This window comes from Rhododendron vialii, chromosome 2a, assembly GCF_030253575.1.
Source record: "Rhododendron vialii isolate Sample 1 chromosome 2a, ASM3025357v1".
NCBI classification, from domain to species: domain Eukaryota; kingdom Viridiplantae; phylum Streptophyta; class Magnoliopsida; order Ericales; family Ericaceae; genus Rhododendron; species Rhododendron vialii.
This window is the reverse complement of record NC_080558.1, coordinates 2848946-2867888: the sequence shown is the minus strand read 5'-3', so window position 1 is coordinate 2867888 and position 18943 is coordinate 2848946. Positions and strand designations below refer to the sequence as shown.

Genomic DNA, 18943 nt, shown 5'->3' with positions numbered 1-18943 from the left:
CTGCTTATCCAACCTTTTTTCCCCAGGTGGAAATAGGAGAGTACATAGAAGCAAAAAGAACTTCAACATCATCCACATTGTTGGAAATGAAAATGAAAGGCACTAAAATTTGTTCCATGCATTTGGTTGGTGTGTCACACAAGACAAACCAAGAAATTTCCACTGCAGAAATTTTATTTTTTGGTGGCTAGACTAGATAAATATCCATTGCAATAGGAAAAATATTGTTGTCTATTAAGCACTAATTACATGGAAGATAAGATTCCCGACAAATACGTACACGCACTTTAGGCCCTCTTATCTTCCTTTTTTTTGTCATTTTCTTTTTCGAAGGTCACGGATGTCCAATTCAGCTTACGCGCGCCTCAACTAATTCCCTCCCGGTCCGGTCAAAGACATGTCATCCATGCCGAAGCTAGAGAATTCACAAGAAATAACTTTATTGCGATCCGACCCAAACAATCGAACCAACCGGACTAATCCTTGGAGCTCTTTTGCCCCGTTATCATCCATATCTGAATGGGTTTTTTTTTTTTTCCCAATTCACCCACTTACCTTTTCTTCCAATTTTGAAACTTTATCACCATTCAATGATGGTTTCTAAATTGGAGAGGAACAGAAGTTAACAACTTGGTGACCTCTGTTTTCCTCCCTTTTCTCCTCCTGCACTCCGTGCCCTTCTATGAGTTTTGACGATGTGACAATACAAAATAGACAACGACACATACAAAATTTCGTCGCAGAAGATAATGGAATTAGGAGCCAGAGATTATTCCATCAAACACCGAGATGCGACACTTTAATGCTCTGTTAACACATATTGCAACAGACTGTAATTGAGTTTGGGGTGGTCAAATTCTATGGTATGCAGCATGCTCTTTTAATTTGTGCCCGTAGCATGCACTGATATCGAGCAAAACCCGGTGCAAGCTCTGCCCCCAGACCCGCTTATAACAACGCAACACCCCCGACCCCAATTATGATTCTCAGCAGCAACAACGGCCCACTTCATTGGCTTCCTAGGAAAAGACTCCAGATGTACGAATGGGCAGGCAAACCGACTTTCCATTTTCCTTCTTGTTCATCAATCGGATATATGTCTAGTTGACGCTTACCTTCGCTACGGATTTGAGTCTGGGAATGGCCTATTTGCATATCTATTTTTGTACGACAAAGACAATTGATTATCGCGATAGTGAGAGCTCATGGAAAGCAAGTCATCGGAAAACCTACCTATAGTTTGGGGCATGTCAGCAATCAAAAACAACCATTGTACTCTTGCCCAAATGGAGCAAATGTATGCCTTTTTCTTTTTTGTGGTTGTTGGGTATACCAAACCAAACAAAGCCTTACGTCCCAATCACTTGGTGTCGGCTACATGAATCCGTTTCTTCTATTGAGCTCTATCAAGGCCACTTGTTAGGGATGGGCTTTGGAAATTGGGGGTCTCGATCTAAATGTCAAGAAATAGTAGTATGCTTTCAAAACATAAACGGCATTCCTTTTTCTAAGCGTGCACTCTCTCCACTTTATCAACCAAACAAATGAAGACAAGTTTCTTTTTCCTTTAAAGAGAATTTTGACAAAGTAGACTATCTCAAGAAGTATGTGGCCTTGAAAGTGGCCAGATACAATCTGCTCATAGCTGCAAATTCATAAGAAGAGAGAGAAAATGGGCTATCTTGTGTATGAATTAATCTACAACCACACTCATTTTTATACACGCAGGGTAAATTTTTCATAAAAAAGTCCGTACATAGCTTATGGCCTTTAGAAAAGTTGTTTCCGCTATTTTGGACTTTTAGTTAATACTGTGAAAAGAATGACCCGTTTCGAAAACTTTTTTTTTTTTTTTTTGGGTTTTAGTCCATTTAGACAATTTGGGAAACTAAGCCTGATTAAGTGTAAAACCTACACTCATGATTGTGTGTACGTATGAAGGGCAATTTAATCATGAGATAGTGTTTGATGTAATTGCTGAATCATACAAAAAATACTTAAAAAAATACTTAAACCCTTGAATTTTTTGATATTTGATGTTTGAGGGGTTTGCTAGAGATTTTATACCTAGTTGAGATGATAGAAATCTTGAGTAAGAATGAGAATGTGATGTCAGTTCTATGTAATTTTTTTTTATATTAAGAACATAGTAGAATAAAAATGTGCTTGACCATGCCATATTGAATATAGAATCACATTTTCAAATTGAGTGAAAGCCGAATCCCACCCCTACTCCATAGTAATCTTAATTTTACTGGCTTAAGGGATAATTCAAAAAATATGAACTCTAATATAGTTTTTTTGAAAAAGTAATCCCTAAAAAAGACTTGATTTAATTCTAACATTAGAATAAAGTCATTTGGGGCAAAGTGGAATTTCTGAAAGCAAATTCACCATAGGCCGCACCACGTGTACTGGGGACAGGGTCCTGTCCAGTTTTTACACAGTCTAGTCCAGTCTAATTTCGGGCCTTTGGGGTTCCTTCTGAGCTTACAATAATAATCGGAATTATTTATTTTGTAGAATTTATTGAGTGCATCATTTACGTAAAAAATTAGCCTGATCGAACAGTGATAAATACATGAACAAAACTGATTTGTACAAGGAAAAAATGTAATTTTTAAGTTTCAAAATTTTTGTTGTCATCTTCCCGAATAGTGACAGATACACGAACGAAATAGATTTGTACAACTCTCCCCTGTGTATAAATGAAAAATGATACTCTAAAGTCCATTAGGCTCTAGATAATAACAAAAAAGTATATCGATATTTGTAAAAAGTACATAGATATTTATCAAAGTGCATTGACATCGGTCGAAGTTGTATACGAGTTCCAACTGTTTTGTTTTTTGTGCGCATTATTTCGTGCCCAATGAGTTCACGGTAGCAACCCTTTATAAACGGAAAAGCTATAGGTACATATGAACATATGCATATAGGTTTTATGGGGTACCTCGGGTCCCACAAAGATGATTCGAACCATCCATTATTTTTAAAACATTTTTTTATGGAGCTCTGTAAAAAATTAGCTCAACCTAATATCGATGAGAATTTTTTCTGAATTTAAAGAGATGACACTGAGCAATTAGTTTCGCCCCTACAAATTCAAAAAAAAATCATTACTAGTATCGAGTTGAATTGATTTTTTACATGGCTCTATAAAAAAATATTTTAAAAATAATGAATTATTCGAATCATCTTTGTGGGACTCGAGGTAGGCCCCACAAAATCCATATGTACATGGTATGTACAATACATATGTACACATAGCAGTTCTCTTTATAAAAGAGTGTTTTTTTGTCATACATTATACATTAATTAGCAGGGTGTTAATATGTTAATTAACGAGGGATTCAAAGGTTATCCATAGAATTGCTTCGCGTGGAACTCGAACTCAAGCCACCACTGGGAAAAGAAATGAGACAATCAACTTAACAAACTTAGGCCTTCTTCGTTTCCAAATTTTATTTTATTTTAACTTTGTTTTTCAATTATTAGCCTATATCTTTCTCTAATCATTACTTTATTTCTTCAATTATTAATTTTATTTCTTTCTTTATCTTTCTGCTCATTACTCATCTTTTCAATCATTATTCTACTTTTATCCACTGCAAAAACTAAAATACCCAAAGATACCAAACGAAAACGGCCTTAGTTTCTCCCTTTATAAATAAGTTCAAAGAGGCGTTTTGGCAACAAACCGAATCAGTTTTAAGAATCTCTCGGCACTTGCCTACTCTGCTTCTCTAAAAAAAAAACTGCCACTTGGTCACCGTGAGTTACCCAGAACCATCCACAGCCAGCCGCCGCAGACGGAGATGGGACACAACGCAGTCCAACCGTCGACGCTAATGTCAGATTTCCTCCGGCAGTGCGGCGGCTACGCCGTCATTGACGGCGGCCTAGCCACCGAGCTCGAACGACACGGCGCTGACCTCAACGACCCCTTGTGGAGCGCCAAATGCCTCATTAGTTCCCCTCACCTCATTAGAAAGGTAACCTCTCTCTCTCTCTCTCTCTCTCTCTCTCTCTCTCTCTCTCTCTGTGTGTGTGTGTGTGTGTGTGTGTGTGTGTGTGTGTGTAAATGGTGCAGTATCTATATATCACAGTATTATCACTACATTTAGGCTCCTTCTTCAAGAACGATTTTTTGTTAAATTTACGTTAATTTCTTGAATTAATCATAGTCTAAAAGTTAAAACTTACGACTAAAAGTAAAAAATAAAAAATAAAATTAATCATCAAAAATAATGGACTGGCCCCAAAAGGAGTGTTTGGTCTAGTTCAAGAGATGGTGGAGATTACAATACATTTGAAAACTATATGAGATAATTTGAAATGAAATCCCAAATTCTGCGTCACAATTTCTTTCCAAATACTTTCCCTTGATTTTCCTCCTTATAGTTATTTGAGATATTTTCCTAGTAAGGAAAAAAGTGTACAAATGGTAATCTTGGTGAATTATTAGAAAAAAATTAGTCAAATTTGACGTCATTTTTCCTTCCAGATATTTTTCATTGAATTTCTGTTCTCACAGTCTTACTGGCTTCCTTGAGAGTTGAGATTATTATCCTAGTAAGAAAATATAAAAGATAATATAGTACTACAATAAGATCTATAACACATATAAGACTCAAAACAGAGCAGAGTCTGAATTTTTTTTTTATTTTTCTAATGTTGTACGGAGGTTTCACAGGGGTTTAGAAGCTGTCTATAACCTTGAACTCTAATAAACACCTCTTACGAGACTCGAATCCTAGCCTCCCTTGTGGGAGGACGGGAAGATAACTGCTAGGCTACGACCCCGTTGGTTAAGTCTGAAAATTTTCATATGGATACTTTACTATTTCGTTAAAAAAAAAAAACCAAATTCAAGCTCCAAATTACCTGGCCACCACAGAATTAGAGTAAAACCCCAAAATAATACAAATGCCAGAAAAAGAATACAGAATTAAGGCTTAGTTTTTCCAAAATTAATTTGCCTTAAATACAACTGGTATTATTTGTTTATATTTTTATATATAAAAAAATTAGGAGCAATCATCCAACTCAACGAGAGTAATTCGAAACATATATAAAAATAAATCGATTTATTTTGAAAAAGCTCCCTGAAACGACACTAGAGATAAAAAAACAAACAAACAAAACAGTTTCCTGCTTTGCTATGGCTTTAATTGAAGTGGGGGAGGTATTAGTTCCAAGTAATAAACGAGTTGCGTGTAAGCTGGCCCGAACGTTTGAGTTATTAAAAAAACATCAATAAATCTGATTATGTCCTAAATACATTCCAGTAGTGACCAACATCAGATTGGGTGCTGCTGTTTTTCAGTACGGGTACGAATTATATACTGAAAGTGAAGTGTCCGAAGTTATGCGCTCCACCTCAGAGGTTGCTTCAGAAAGACTTGTTTTTTTAAGGCAGTTGCCCACTTTCATGTACTAAGTTTATTTATTTAAGTTATACTCTGTAAGGTACATGTTTTAAACAAATACTCTTTCTATAGAGTTGTTGCGTAGCACTAGAATTTGTCTATTTTTTTGGCTGATCGAGACACCCAAGAGAGGAGTAACTATTCGTTGGTTTTTCGGCACCACATGGTGCCCCAATGCCCTTTATACATCACACAACCATGTGGGATTCATAAACTTTTAGTTGTGGGCTCTAATGACTATGTGATTGTTGGGAGGCGTTGTTGGGCACCACGTGGCGGTGTCCCAAGACCACCCAATAATTTTCTTGATGCCGTCACAACAGAGCTTTCCAATCTTTATGCCATGACCATAATAATACTTGCCACTTTCACCACTGATCTGAAACTTCTCCTACTAATGCTGGGAAAATGTTGAATCTATACGGTTAGTTCAGCGACGGAGGGTGGGATTTTAAGGAGACAAGCGTACATAGTTCTTGGACGAAGCGCGTTGCAGGTTTGTTTGAGGGATAAAAGATGTGGGATTGGATTAGTTATCCATGGGGACTCATTTGGCATTTAACATTTATCCTATATTTTGGTTTTTCTATATTTGGTTGCAGTAGACCATTGCATAACTAGACCATGGAATAATGTGGTGTGATAAAACATTTTACTCCACAACTAGACCAATTCCATAGGGTTGATGGGATTGAGTGGGATGGGTTGGAAAATTATAGAAAACAATGGCAAATATACAATATAGAGAATCTCAGAATCTAGTCCGGTCACAACTGAACATAGGATATTATAGCATAAGTTATCCTGCATCATATTCCATATCCGATGAGAAAAACAATGCTCCAACTTATTCCAAAGACAGTCTTTATTCCACCCATTATAACAAATCATGTTTGGACAGGCGGGAAGGATTGGATTACAAATAACATAGATTCGAATAAAGTAATCCAACCTCATTTGATATCCATGAATTTTTTTTTTTTGTAAAACCGCGTGAAATTCATCCCAAAATGTACCGTTGCTAACACATAATCACTAGTAACTTGAATACTGCTTTTGTTTATCGCAGTTTTCTGTTCGTAATTGACTTGGTTGTATGATAGGTGCACCTTGATTACCTTGAAGCTGGTGCGAATATCATAATATCTGCATCTTATCAGGTACTGGTTTTCCTACTTTCCTATATCATTGTTCAAGTTTAACCCGAAAAACCATTCTTGTTCCACCATAAAGAAAAGTCATAAAAATTCGTTTTGCATGGACAGGCTACCCTTCAGGGATTTGAGGCTAAAGGCTTGTCTATGGAAGAAGGTGAAGCTTTGCTTCGACGAAGTGTTGAGATAGCATGTGAGGCAAGGGAGATGTATCACAACATAGGATGCAAAGGTTCTTGGGATGCCACTGGAAATGGAGAGATTTTGAAACAACGCCCAGTTTTAGTTGCTGCCTCTGTGGGAAGCTTTGGAGCTTATCTTGCTGATGGTTCTGAATATAGGTACATTCATTGGTTGCTCCTTAGCATAGTTGCTCAGATCGCATGCACTATTTGTTGGGGTTTGTACGCATGAAATTTCTGGCTTTTTCACATCTTGGTTTGCTGCGGTTCTTCGGCTTAATATCCAACTCTCACATTAAATTTTTGTAGGTTATACTATATCACCGCATGTGTAATCACATCAGGAACATATGCATGTAAGCCTAGCGCATTGTGTGTTGGAGTAAACTATTTGTGCTCTCAAGCATTTAAGTTCTCTGGTTGGATGGATCAGGGAAGAACGGTGTATTTGAGTTACCAACTTATCACTTGTAAAAGCAGTCTTTAGGGGATTAAGGTCATCAACAAACAATGCTTGGTCACCGCAAGTAAGTATTTGCAGATAATCTTTTAGGTTGGAAGGGATCAGAATTCCATGTGATGTACTATAGTGACATGATTGAAGTGAGAAAATTTTACTTAACTTGCTTGGAGTAAGGGGACTAGCCTGAGTTCAATGGAAACATGGTGATTTTAGGTGACTTAAACAAGATAACTAAGAATAGGAGTTATGGTGACATCATGATCGTGAAAAGCTTCGCAAGATCTCTCTCCTATTGATTGCTTTTTGGGTAGCATCACAATGTTGCTGTTGTCTTCCTTTACAGTGGGATCTATGGTGATGCTGTCACTTTGGAAGCTTTGAAAGATTTTCACAGGAGAAGGGTTCAGGTTCTAGCAGAATCAGGCGCTGACATAATTGCATTTGAAACCATTCCAAATAAATTGGAAGCCAAGGTACTTTCAATGTTGCTTGTGGTTAGGAGGTAGCTGCTGGTCATTTTTTCATGTATATACCCAGCATTGTCCTTCGCAACGAATGTGACAAGCTTTAAGGATTTGGTCTTTGTAGCCATATGTCCTGATTTCCGTTGGTTTCCTTCAGGCATTTGCTGAGATTCTAGACGAAGAAGACATAAAGATCCCAGCGTGGTTTTCTTTCAATTCTAAGGATGGTGTTAATGTGGTTAGTGGTGATTCCATATCAGAGTGTGCCTCAATAGCTGATTCATGTAAGCAAGTTGTTGCTGTTGGAATCAACTGCACCCCTCCTAGATTTATTCATGGACTGATTCAGGCAATTGGGAAGGTATATGATCGTTTAGATTTATGCTCTTCAACAAGGATTGATCACTAAAATTACAGAAGTATCTAATTTTGTTCTTTACTATTTTTTTCCTAGGATGGAATGAATTATGTAATGATTTTACCGAAAATTTTCTTTGCAGGTAACAACTAAACCAGTACTACTATATCCCAACAGTGGTGAGACTTACGATGCGGAGCGAAAGCAGTGGGTGGTGAGTCATCCGTTTCCTTCTTTCTGCATTCACTTTTTCAGTAGTCAGACCTCTTGCACTCATCTTCGGTAAAGTAACGCATCTTAGACCATTATCCCATGGGCTGTTTCCATTGGGGATTATACCGGTAAGTGTTTGTTTTTGAGCTTGCCGTATCTAAACCATATGGCTATAAGGCATTAAGGAGTAACCTTTTACAATTCATTTTTCTGGACTAGTTTCGTAAGCGTTTGGAAGGACTAACTTTGAGCCAGTTACGGGTCATGTTTTAAAATGATGTGGGTGCAACGAGCCTCATTATTCTGAATGGCAATTATCCATTTGTATAGCGTTTCTTGGTGTGACCTCCTCTTCATTTAGTTTTCCTACCTTGCAATATGCCATTATGTTGTTTTTAAAAAATGAGACGAGAATACAATTCTTTTGTCTTGCTGATATCTTTCTGATTTTCATGTGGATGCATTCCATAAAACTGCGAACATGTTAAAATGTTGTGTACTTTTTGATTGCAGAAATCAACAGGAGTTGCAGATGAAGATTTTGTGTCATATGTGGGAAAGTGGTGTGAAGATGGGGCTTGTCTTATTGGAGGTTGCTGCAGGACTACTCCTAACACTATCAGAGCTATAACTAAGGCTCTTTCCACCAGATCATTTTCTGCAACCACCATCCAGTTCTGAGTTCAGAGAGAGAGAGAGAGAGAGATTTAACGCGTGAACTTCTTCTAGATTATAAGCATAAAAGTAGTTTCCTCTCATCTGGTTTTGCTCTATGTGCATCCTATCCACAAAAACTCTATTCTATGTCTCTTTATAATCTTTTCCACTCTTTCTTTGACCTTTTCGTTCATCTATTTTGCTCATGTTAAGAGCTTTCTATTGCCTCTTTACTAGTTTGTCAACTTGTGCATATTGCACCATTCTCATTTTCATTGAGGGGAAGGGGAGAGTGGCCAAGTGGTCAAATGCGACAGATTCATCACATACACATTCCCTTGCAATATGATGTGAATGGGGGTTAGTTGTAGACTAAAAGTCCCTGTAGGAGTAAATTTGATCTTTCATCGCTGTTCCATGGTAGTATTCGTGAGAGAATCAGATCGAGGCTTAGGCAGTTGGTGACTGATTTAGAAAATGATCATTGGATGGTACTAAAGTGTGGTCTCGACTCTCACGGTCTCACCATTATTAGTTGGCCATAGCCTGGATCTAATTTCATTTCAAATAGAAGTTCCCTTTCATGAGTCAACTGGCACGAGATATTTATCGTTAGGGGGTGAGAGTTTTGATTGAGCTTTTCTCATGTGGTGTCAGCAAAGGCTATGAGTTCGAAAGCTTTTACACGACGCTGTACTCATCTATTAATCTTAGGCTGGTTTAGTGAGAAGAAGGATACGAGCTCAAAAGTTTTGGACGATGCTACAGAATACTCATGTCTAATAATCGTCGATCTTGTGCCCAGATGAATATGAGTCTGAAATTTTTGGACGATGCTACTTGCTAGGGCATACTCATGTCTTCCAGCCTCAACCAGGCTGGTCAATTTATGAGTCAAGCCTGTCTTGATGCTGCCCCATGACTCCATGAGTACGACTTGGTAGGGCTAACGGGCCGAGATGAGCTTTTGAGGTGTTCAAGCTCGGTTCAAAACTATCTTGCCTCGAGCTTGGCTTGAACTTGAGTCTAGCCCAAATAATTGAGCTTAGCCTGTTTACTATATGAGCATATGTTAATGAACCAATTAAGCATCAACAAATGAGCTAGCTTTTATATATGAGTTGAGTTACAACTAATTCGAGCCTAACTTGTTTACTAAACAGGCATAAAACTTGATTTTGAGCTTGACTCGTTTGCTAACAAACTAAGTCGAATCAAGCCCTTAATGAAAGTCGGAGGTAAATTCGACACGCCCATAGAGGTAAGGGCGGAGGTAAATGGGGGTGGGTGGCATGTGCCATCCCCATTCCGAAAAACAATTATATTGTACTAATGAAAGTTGATTTGGTACTTTTTGAGGCTTGAACAACTTAATTTTTTACACAAACAATGAAATACTAGCAATTTGAAAAATTAACTGTTTGAATCATATAAGTAATATCTCAATGATATTCATTTAAAGATCACGATATAATTGAACTAAAAATCTGTTATTTTTAACACACAAAAAAAAAAAAAAAAAAAAAACCTCAAGGTGAAGCCTTATTTGACAATACACTTCCCCTTCGAAATTGTCGCACCCATGGCCAAATTCTGATTTCACCACTACATTTACATGGAGAGTTGCTCCATTCCGGTCACCCACCTCTTTTTTAGTCAACATTTTTTATTAATGAACAAGTTCCTTTCCCTTTTTAGTATGTCACATCATGTGAGCTCATCTCGGATCCACAATAATAATTAAGACTGTTCATATCTCATTAAAAGCTTCATCCACACCAAAAATCAACTTCATCGATATCTAAGCTTTAAAACTAAGAGAACAAAAGCCAATTGAACGCTTGCCATAATTTTTCCAATTTTTCCAATTGTGCCCTTCAATTGGGGAGCCACTAGTTTAGGCATTGAGGGTATTTTCGTCTATTCGCCTCATGTGAAGAACGTGGGCTAGATCAAGCCACGTCTCCGGTTTTGCCTTTTTCTTGCCTTCGTCTGGCTTGGAGCAGAGAGAGAGATAGGAGACACCGACAAAAGAACGGGAGAAGAAGAAGCCTAGGCGATGGACGGTGAGTCGTTATTGGGAGGTTCTTCGCCGTAGACTTCGTGATTTGCTGATGTTCCTTTCGTTCATCCGATGGTGAAATTAGCAGTTGTTACTCGTTCCATAGGTTCGGTTCTTGTTTCTTGGACTTCTCTTTTCTATGTCGATTTAGGGACGTGTTGTGGGTTTCTGGTTTCTTCATTTCGTTGCTTTGTTCTTTGCTTAGATCGGCGGCTCCTGCTCTCCTTCTAGGGTTTGGCTTGATTTTTGTGATTTTTCCAATTTATTTTCTTCACTGTGATTTGGGGGTTTCTTCGTTTCACCATGCACTTGCCAAATGGTGTTTCCTGCGGTTTATTGGTGAACAATCAAAGGTTTCGGTGGTTATGGGTTAATTACTGGAGTCATGAGCATATGTTTTGGGGTGGTTGTTTTTGTGTTTGAGGAAAGTTACGGTGTGCTAGCTTCCTTTTGTTGCTTATGTCAGTGTGGCTGGACTTGTTTTATTTATGACTGGAAACGTTTTGAGAATACCGCTAATCATTGAATATACTTTGCTGGAACCGTTAGCAGAAACTCAGGTTACATTACTTATCTAACCCAGTGAACGTAGCCATCAACATAGTTATGCGCTGGAGCTTTGGGGGTATGAGCTTTGTTGTCTTGTCCCTTGAACTTATGGTTAGGGATTGCCCTTGAAAAAAAATTTTACTCAGCCAGCAGAAGGGAAAATCCAAAAAACTTAAAACAAGCATCGACAAACCAATGACACAACTAACAGTTGATCAACTTTTATCCGACACATACTTGACTGAGGTCAATTGTATGCAAAATACCTTAAATTAGTTTAGGTCCTTGTCACACCCAAAATTCCAAATTAATCTCTGAAAAACTGCTACTGCCAGTATGATGCAATTTTCCAATCCCAAAAGAAATCCAAAGATCCCATTTTTACATCAAAGCAATAATCAAGACAGGATAATAGAGTGGGCAAGAAGATTGATGTACCGATCAAGTCTCGTATAGCTTGAACTTTTGCATAAAACCATGGGGCGCAGGTAGAGGTGGTGGTGGTGGAGACAGAGATGCAGCTGGTGATGGGTTTCCGTTCTCTGACGCCATTGACAAAGGGGGGATCAGATCCCGAGCCTCGGGCTCGGGAGCCAATCACAAGCGCATTCATATCTTATCATAACTCTTAAAAATCCAAGTCTCTTATGTGAATTAGGATTGCAAGGCTTATAACTTACAGAAAATAAAAAAAGGATAAATCAAAGTTTTTTTAAAATGGGGAGTGAATTCCGTCAGATGTTTCTAGACAAAAGGAGGGGAGGGAGTTCGTGGGTTTCACATTAATAACTAACAACTGAGATGACTTTCGGTAGAAACCTTTGGAAATTAGGTTTCCCACTTCCATCCTTTGGACCTTTTTCTGATGAGTGGTTGAATCTACACGTGGATGCATATTAGATACAAAGGGTCAAACTTTAGATACAAAGGGTCAAACTTTACTTCCTCACTATATGCAGCTCCTTCCTGATAACCCCCTTTTCTTCTCCTTTTCTCATACCCATGTGAGTTATTATCACAAGTTTGAAAGGTTTTTGCTATAGTAGATGATGACCTTTGTGCACCTTACGTGAAAAAAAGATAATCATGGACTAGCCACAATTACCAGTAGCAGAAATTCCAAACCTCTCTGTAACCTGTCCACTTTATTTCTGCTCTATTGCTGGTACTTAAGTAAAAAAAAAACTTATTGATGAATGACTAGACTAAACTAATGCTTTACCGACATCTTGACCACTAGAAGAACAACCCTCGCTGCTGCTAAGATATATACATGCTATTCAATCATACCCATGTTCAGAGTTTAGCGCAAACAACTTCTCATTAAATGTAAACTATCTGCAGGCTCAAATTCAATGTGGAGATAGCAGACCAAATTGGATTCATCCCTGCCACTGCATTTGCAGAAAAAGCAGAACATCTTTACGACATCACTGCAACAGAAATGGTCAATAATACAACCGATGTACGTTATATAACGCCTTCTCCTCACTACATTAACCTACCTACATTAAACACAACACAACCAACTAACATAAAACACTGCACAGGGTAATCTGGCTGTTCTTTATTTGCTGATTGTAATGCTTAAGTTTGTGCTAAGTGTTCAATAATGAAAGTAGTGTTATGAAATCATTGGGGTAGCTGTACCAATTGTTCTTCTCATCAGTTGTGCATGATTTATCTACATTTCATGTTTTGGCTAATTGATTCTCTTATTTTATAGTGGTGGATTTTAAAGTAAAACATGTTACCATGGGGGGTAAAAAGTTGAAGCTTGCAATTTGGGACATAGGTAATGCTTCTCATGGGCCCTCTTCTCCCAAACCCGGGGGAGAAAAAGAAATAGGAAAAGAGAAAGAAAAAGAAAAAGGAAAAGGTTTATTAAGGGGAAGATAGTTCCAAAATGAGACTAATGGCTTATTCAGACACGAATTTTTCTATGTGGTTTCTCTTCAGGAAATGTTACATTGTGTGCTTTTTTTTTTTTTGAAGGATGCAAACATATTTGAATTGTTTTGGTTCTTTGTTTTTGGCATTTCTGTTGATCTGAATTTCATTCTACACTAGAAGGAGAAATAGAAGTTTATGAGTTTGTGCGAGCGTGGTGCCTGTATTTGTATGAAATGGATTTTTACTTATGTATAGTCATGAGTATGATGTAGCTTTCGATGTTGAATACTTTTGAATAAGTCAATAAACTCATGAAAATGTATAATGCCACTAATATACTTATAAATTTGTTGCACGTATCCGATTAACTAACTGCAAGTATTGAACCGTCTAAATTGGCTGCGATAATGAAAGTCTTAAGTTGTATTGCGTGTGAGTTCACAAACCACATGAATTTTTTTTAACAAAGCTTCATTCAAAGAAAGAGATGAGAAGAAGTATCGCTCGCCCATGGGACATGATATTGCGTGGCAATTTGCATATTAGGCATGGGTTATTAATTGATTGAAAGGAACTCTATACCGTATTGGGCTTGAGTATGTATGTTTGACCTTTTGGCAAGGACAACAAAGGCTTTGGATAAAGATTGTGATTTTACTTGGATTAGAAATTTGAATTAATTTGGTGTGTAGTATCTTTAGGATTCCACCTGTTCCTTAATCTCCATATTTCATTATTGGATTGTTCCTTTATTGCTTGCAATGGTAGTAGACAATGTAATAGGGTTTTTAGATTTATGATATGACAACTGAATATCAACTTATCCCGAAAAAAAAAATGATATGAAAACTGCATATTGGACATTGTTCGGGATCATCCTCTTTTCTCTTCCGCAGTGTTCTCTCTTCTGTGATTCTTTCCTTGTTCTTCTCTTGTTACCCCGTTTTCCTCCCCTCTCTTCTGGTTTTACGCCAGCTTTCTTTGAGGCTCTCAACTGCAAGTCTACAAGAGACTTCTTGGAGTTGTCTTGGAATACAGGAATGAAGATTGTGCATGGATAAGGTCTGGTCAACCTAATACCTTGAGAAGTGCCCGGATAAGATCTTGTCAATCTAATACCTTGAGAATTGCTTCTTCAAGGGAGTTGTACGTAATGTGTAAATTATACAATTTAACTGTATATTATTTTTGGTCAAGTAAAATGGGTCGGGTAAGTCGGAGGAAGATCTAAAAACTTTGAAGGAAATACATTTCTTTCTTCCTGCAAGCCAGCAGGGGCAACTGTAACCATTAGAGCAGATACTCGAGTGTTGTTGGATGGCTGTTGGGCTGTGGTTTTGATTAGTCTCGACTCTGGCCTTTCATGGTTTGTTCTTCATGGGGAAGAGTGGGTTGGTGGGTTAAAGGTCAACTCTTTGTTGTTGCTCAAATGCACAACTTTTATAGATCTTAAAAATGTTTATCTCCTTTTCTGTAGTCACCGTAGTGTATTCACAATTTAGTTACCGTGGAGGCATAGGTTTTTTACCTTGTGGAAACTATTCTAGGTTACTGAGAGAGCATTTCCGCCTTTTATCGGGAGTCGAGGATTTTACTTGGCACTATGGTGCAGAGGAAAAGAGGAGGAAAAAAAAAAGAGGGATTATGCATTTGCGTGTTACTATTACTGTTATTACATGCTGTAAAATACTGAAAACATCAATTTCACCAAAAGAAGGCTTGTTTGTTAGGATTTCCTCCCTTGCTTTGGGTTCTCCTATTTTAGGTTAATTTTCATCTCAATGCAAGAGTTCGATTTGGCTCTTTTGCATTGCATGTCGCAGTGTTTGATTCTCTGGATTTGACTACTGTTAAAACGTTTTGTCTTGTATTCGAAAAGTTCTCTTATTTCTCTTTCTGCAGCTGGACAGGAACGATTCAGGACATTAACCAGTTCATATTATAGAGGAGCTCAAGGAATAATAATGGGTAAGTCGTCTCTGTTTATTTCATATTTTGTCCGTATGTATCTGTATCATTTCTATTAAGTCCCGCAAGTTGACATGGGCTGTTTGGTGGGGGTTTGAGAATCAGTTTTGCAGGATACTATTCTGAATACAAGGAACTATTAGATTTCGGATGTTATTATTTTTCAGCAGAAGTTATGTTTGAAAACTTGTGAACATCTCTTTAGGGTTTTGTAGAAAATGCTTGTCAACTATAAAGTTTTGGAAAAGCTTTATTATTCTAGAAACATCAACCAAACAGAAAAAGCGGTGTTTTCTTTGATGACCAATAGTGTAGCTTTCAATTGGCATAAATCTCCTCATGGCACTCGTGTAAGTAAGTGAAAAGCACAATACAGCGACATGGATGCTGGAAGTGAGCTCAGTTGCAGCAGAAGTCCATCTTGGAATGGATTTCGCTGATCACTACAAATCGTCTGCCTTGTATCAGTAAGTGAAAAGTGGCAATGTAAAACTACATACCTATTACATGTCTTTAGATGTGTATAGAATTCTATTGTATGAATATTATACGCAAATCACTGAATATTTACTTGCTCCTATTTGTGCAGTCCTACCAATAACAGGCATGAGACATCTCGTGCTAGCACGAGCCGGTCGCCTAGTATCTTGCTAAAGAAGAGAAGAGGGTTCTTGGAGTTTGAGAAATTGCTCGACGGCAGTTGTGTGTGTGTGTGTGAGAGAGAGAGAGAGAGAGAGAGAGAGAGAGAGTGAGCCACCGGCAAAAAATTGAAGTTAAAGTTGAGATAAGATATTCAGTTATTTTTAGTTGGTGTTTGGGAAAACATTCGAGACGCGAACATCAATGGTTGCCACCAGCTACTCCACACTTCTCACTCTAACAACCCCAACCCAATCCGAACTCAACACCAAACAACCTTGTAAAAACATGAAAGAAGTCAAGCAATTGCAAGCTCAGATTACAAAGAAAGGCCTCAGTCACAGGCCTATGAGTTATTCGAAGCTAATATCTTCGTGTGCCGATATAGCAACCCCCGAAAGCTTGGAATACGCGAAAAAGGCCTATGAGTTATTTGAACGCGATGGAAGGAGTAGAGTTTCCCTTTACATGCTCAATTCTTTGATCAGAGGGTACTGTGCTGCTGGATTTGTTGACGAAGCTATCTTGACTTATGCACAAATAGTTGGAGAAGGTGTAACACCAGATCGGTATACCTTTCGATTCGTCCTAAGTGGCTGCGCCAAGGCAGATTTGTTTCTTGAGGGCATTCAGCTTCATGGGTCAGTTTTGAAGTTGGGTTTGGAGGAAGATTTGTGCATACAGAACTGCCTGATTCATATTTACGCAGTGTGTGGGGAGATTGATTTTGCGAAGAAGTTGTTCAATGAAATGTCTGAGAGAGATGTCGTGTCATGGACTTGTTTGATTTGTGGTTGCGCTCGGAAGGACAGGCCTAAAGAGGCTGTTTCTTTGTTTTTTGAGATGGTTGACGCAGGTATTAAGCCCAATTCAGTTACCTTGGTAGGTGCAATATCAGCCTGCGCGAAATTGAGGGACTTGGATTTGGGTGAGAAGGTAAGTTCTTATATAAGCAAGACAGGGCTCACGGTCAATACTTTTTTGGCGAATGCCCTTGTTGATATGTATATGAAATGTGGAGCCACAGATAGAGCAAAACAGCTTTTCGGTGAATGTGTTGATAAAAACTTGGAATCGTACAATGCTTTACTATCGAACTACGTGCGTCAGGGGATGGAAAGAGAAGCTCTTGCTACATTGGTTGAAATGCTTCAACGAGGTCAACAACCAGATAGGGTTACAATGATATCTGTAGCCAAAGCGATTTCACAGTTAGGTGATTTTGCCTTTGGACGGCAGTTCCATGGTTATGTTATGAGGAATGGACTAGATGATTGGCACACTGTTGGTAATGCCATTATCGACATGTATTCTAGTTGTGGGAAACAAGAATTGGCTTGCAGAGTTTTTGATCGGATGTCAACCAAATCGGTGGTCTCATGGAACTGCTTGATCACAGGTTTTGCTAAAAATGGCGATGTGGATTCGGCTTTGAAATTATTCAATGAGATGCTAGAGACTGATGTTGTGACGTGGAACACCATGATTGGTGCTTTGGTGCGAGGCAGCTTGTTTGATGACGCAATAGAACTTTTCAAAGTAATGCAGAATGAAGGAGTGAAAGCAAACAAGGTGACAATGATGAGTATTGCTTCTGCCTGTGGGTACTTAGGAGATCTTGACCTTGCAAAGTGGATCTACCATTGCGTTGAAAATCAGGGGATTCATCGCGACTTGAAGCTTAACAGAGCCCTTGCTGACATGTTCTGTAGGTGTGGCGACACTGAAAACGCAATGCAGATGTTTGACAAAGTAAAGAACATAGACGTTTCATCTTGGACCCGAGTAATAGAGATTTTGAATGAGATTCCCAAGCGCCAATCGTCTAGTGACCAAGAGGATAAGAGCATCCGCAATGTAATAATCAAAAGTGAATAATCAAAATTTGCCACGTCAGTTTTTGATTTTTCATTTAAAGGATTGTTAAAGTTAGCAATGTAAAATCCCACATTGTTACTTTTGATTATTCAAATGCACAAATTTGATTATTGGTTAGGAAGTTGCTAATTTTGATTATTACAATGTGAACACTTTTTTAAGCACGTATTGCTAATTTTAGCAATCTTTTGATTTTGATTATTATATTGTGGATGCTCTAAGAGTTCGAAGTTTTGAATGACATTAGGGCTCAGCCTCACACTATAGTGTCTTTAATATTTGAAACTCTTATTCTTTTCTCTCATATTCAAATTCATTTCATATGCAGGGGTTAATAATATTTTTATTGTGCACAGATGGAGAGCTGATTTTGATGAAAGTTCTTAACAAATATACCTACAGTATGTAATACGCATAGTTATTTGATAGTATATACTTTTGAGCAAATGCCCCATAAGGACTGCAATAATTCTATGTACCCCTAAAAGGTATCCCGAAATTAAATGGATAAATCACCGGAACCGTTATTTGCAGTTCTAAACTTGTGTGAGAGCATAAGTAGTGTGAGAGCATAAATATCTAATTTTTCTTATTAGTTAAAGTTCGTGAACAAGTTCAAGTATGACTCAAACCTAAGAAAACTTGACTCGAGATCGGCTTGTTTGCTGCTCTACCAGCGGATATGAACTCCTTGGTCATGCTCGTACAGGGTTGCTACATCCTGGCCGCCACTCCTATTTTTTCGGTTAGTGATAGTTATAAGAAAACCAGGCGTTATGTTTTTGTTATATCAGCATTCTGGAGTTACCATCAAATCTTGGAGCATGAGAAGGTGCTCGAGGGCAACCCCAAGAGAGAGAGACCCGACAGCAAATTTAGTTGGTTTTTGGTGAAACATTGGACACCTAACAGCAATGGCTGCCACCGACCTGTCCCATTTTCTCACTCTAACAAACCAAAACCAACCGGAACACAACACCAAACACCCTTCTAGAACTGGGTCATTCAGACTTTGCAAAAACATGAATGAA

General features: G+C 38.2%; 2 protein-coding genes and 1 long non-coding RNA gene across 5 annotated transcripts; 2 read left to right on the top strand and 1 right to left on the bottom strand.

The window, feature by feature from the left end:
• The first annotated feature begins 3691 nt into the window (after positions 1-3691).
• LOC131315884 (homocysteine S-methyltransferase 2-like) lies at positions 3692-9106 on the top strand. The gene is made up of 7 exons (XM_058345109.1): positions 3692-3995; positions 6536-6592; positions 6698-6927; positions 7575-7704; positions 7853-8056; positions 8196-8267; positions 8780-9106. Exons 1-7 carry the CDS (start codon positions 3819-3821, stop codon positions 8945-8947), a joined length of 1038 nt encoding a protein of 345 aa, XP_058201092.1. The 5' UTR covers positions 3692-3818; the 3' UTR covers positions 8948-9106.
• A 3766-nt stretch (positions 9107-12872) lies between these two features.
• LOC131310490 (pentatricopeptide repeat-containing protein At3g22690-like) lies at positions 12873-18030 on the top strand. Of its 3 annotated transcripts, XM_058337538.1 has the most exons (5): positions 12873-12999; positions 13261-13329; positions 15330-15395; positions 15501-15862; positions 15985-18030. In XM_058337538.1, the coding sequence occupies exon 5, from the start codon at positions 16239-16241 to the stop codon at positions 17910-17912; it is 1674 nt and encodes a 557-aa protein (XP_058193521.1). In that variant the 5' UTR covers positions 12873-12999; positions 13261-13329; positions 15330-15395; positions 15501-15862; positions 15985-16238; the 3' UTR covers positions 17913-18030. The 3 variants fall into 3 exon arrangements, with proteins under 3 accessions (XP_058193521.1, XP_058193530.1, XP_058193539.1); XM_058337547.1 differs by lacking the exon at positions 15501-15862; XM_058337556.1 differs by lacking the exons at positions 13261-13329; positions 15501-15862 and having other exon boundaries at positions 12876-12999.
• On the bottom strand, positions 17668-18464 carry LOC131310503 (uncharacterized). The gene is made up of 2 exons (XR_009195233.1): positions 18175-18464; positions 17668-17859 (listed from the first exon to the last, which is right to left on the bottom strand). It is a non-coding gene; the product is annotated as an uncharacterized LOC131310503 (long non-coding RNA).
• Positions 18465-18943: the final 479 nt, after the last annotated feature.

Excerpts from the sequence above, each read along its gene's own strand:
- LOC131315884 (XM_058345109.1), top strand. The coding sequence starts at position 3,819 with ATGGGACACAACGCAGTCCAACCGTCGACGCTAATGTCAGATTTCCTC. Across the intron at positions 6,928-7,574 it reads GCTGATGGTTCTGAATATAG|TGGGATCTATGGTGATGCTG; the intron begins GTACATTCATTG and ends CTTCCTTTACAG. Across the intron at positions 8,268-8,779 it reads CGGAGCGAAAGCAGTGGGTG|AAATCAACAGGAGTTGCAGA; the intron begins GTGAGTCATCCG and ends TTTTGATTGCAG.
- LOC131310490 (XM_058337547.1), top strand. The coding sequence starts at position 16,239 with ATGGTTGCCACCAGCTACTCCACACTTCTCACTCTAACAACCCCAACC.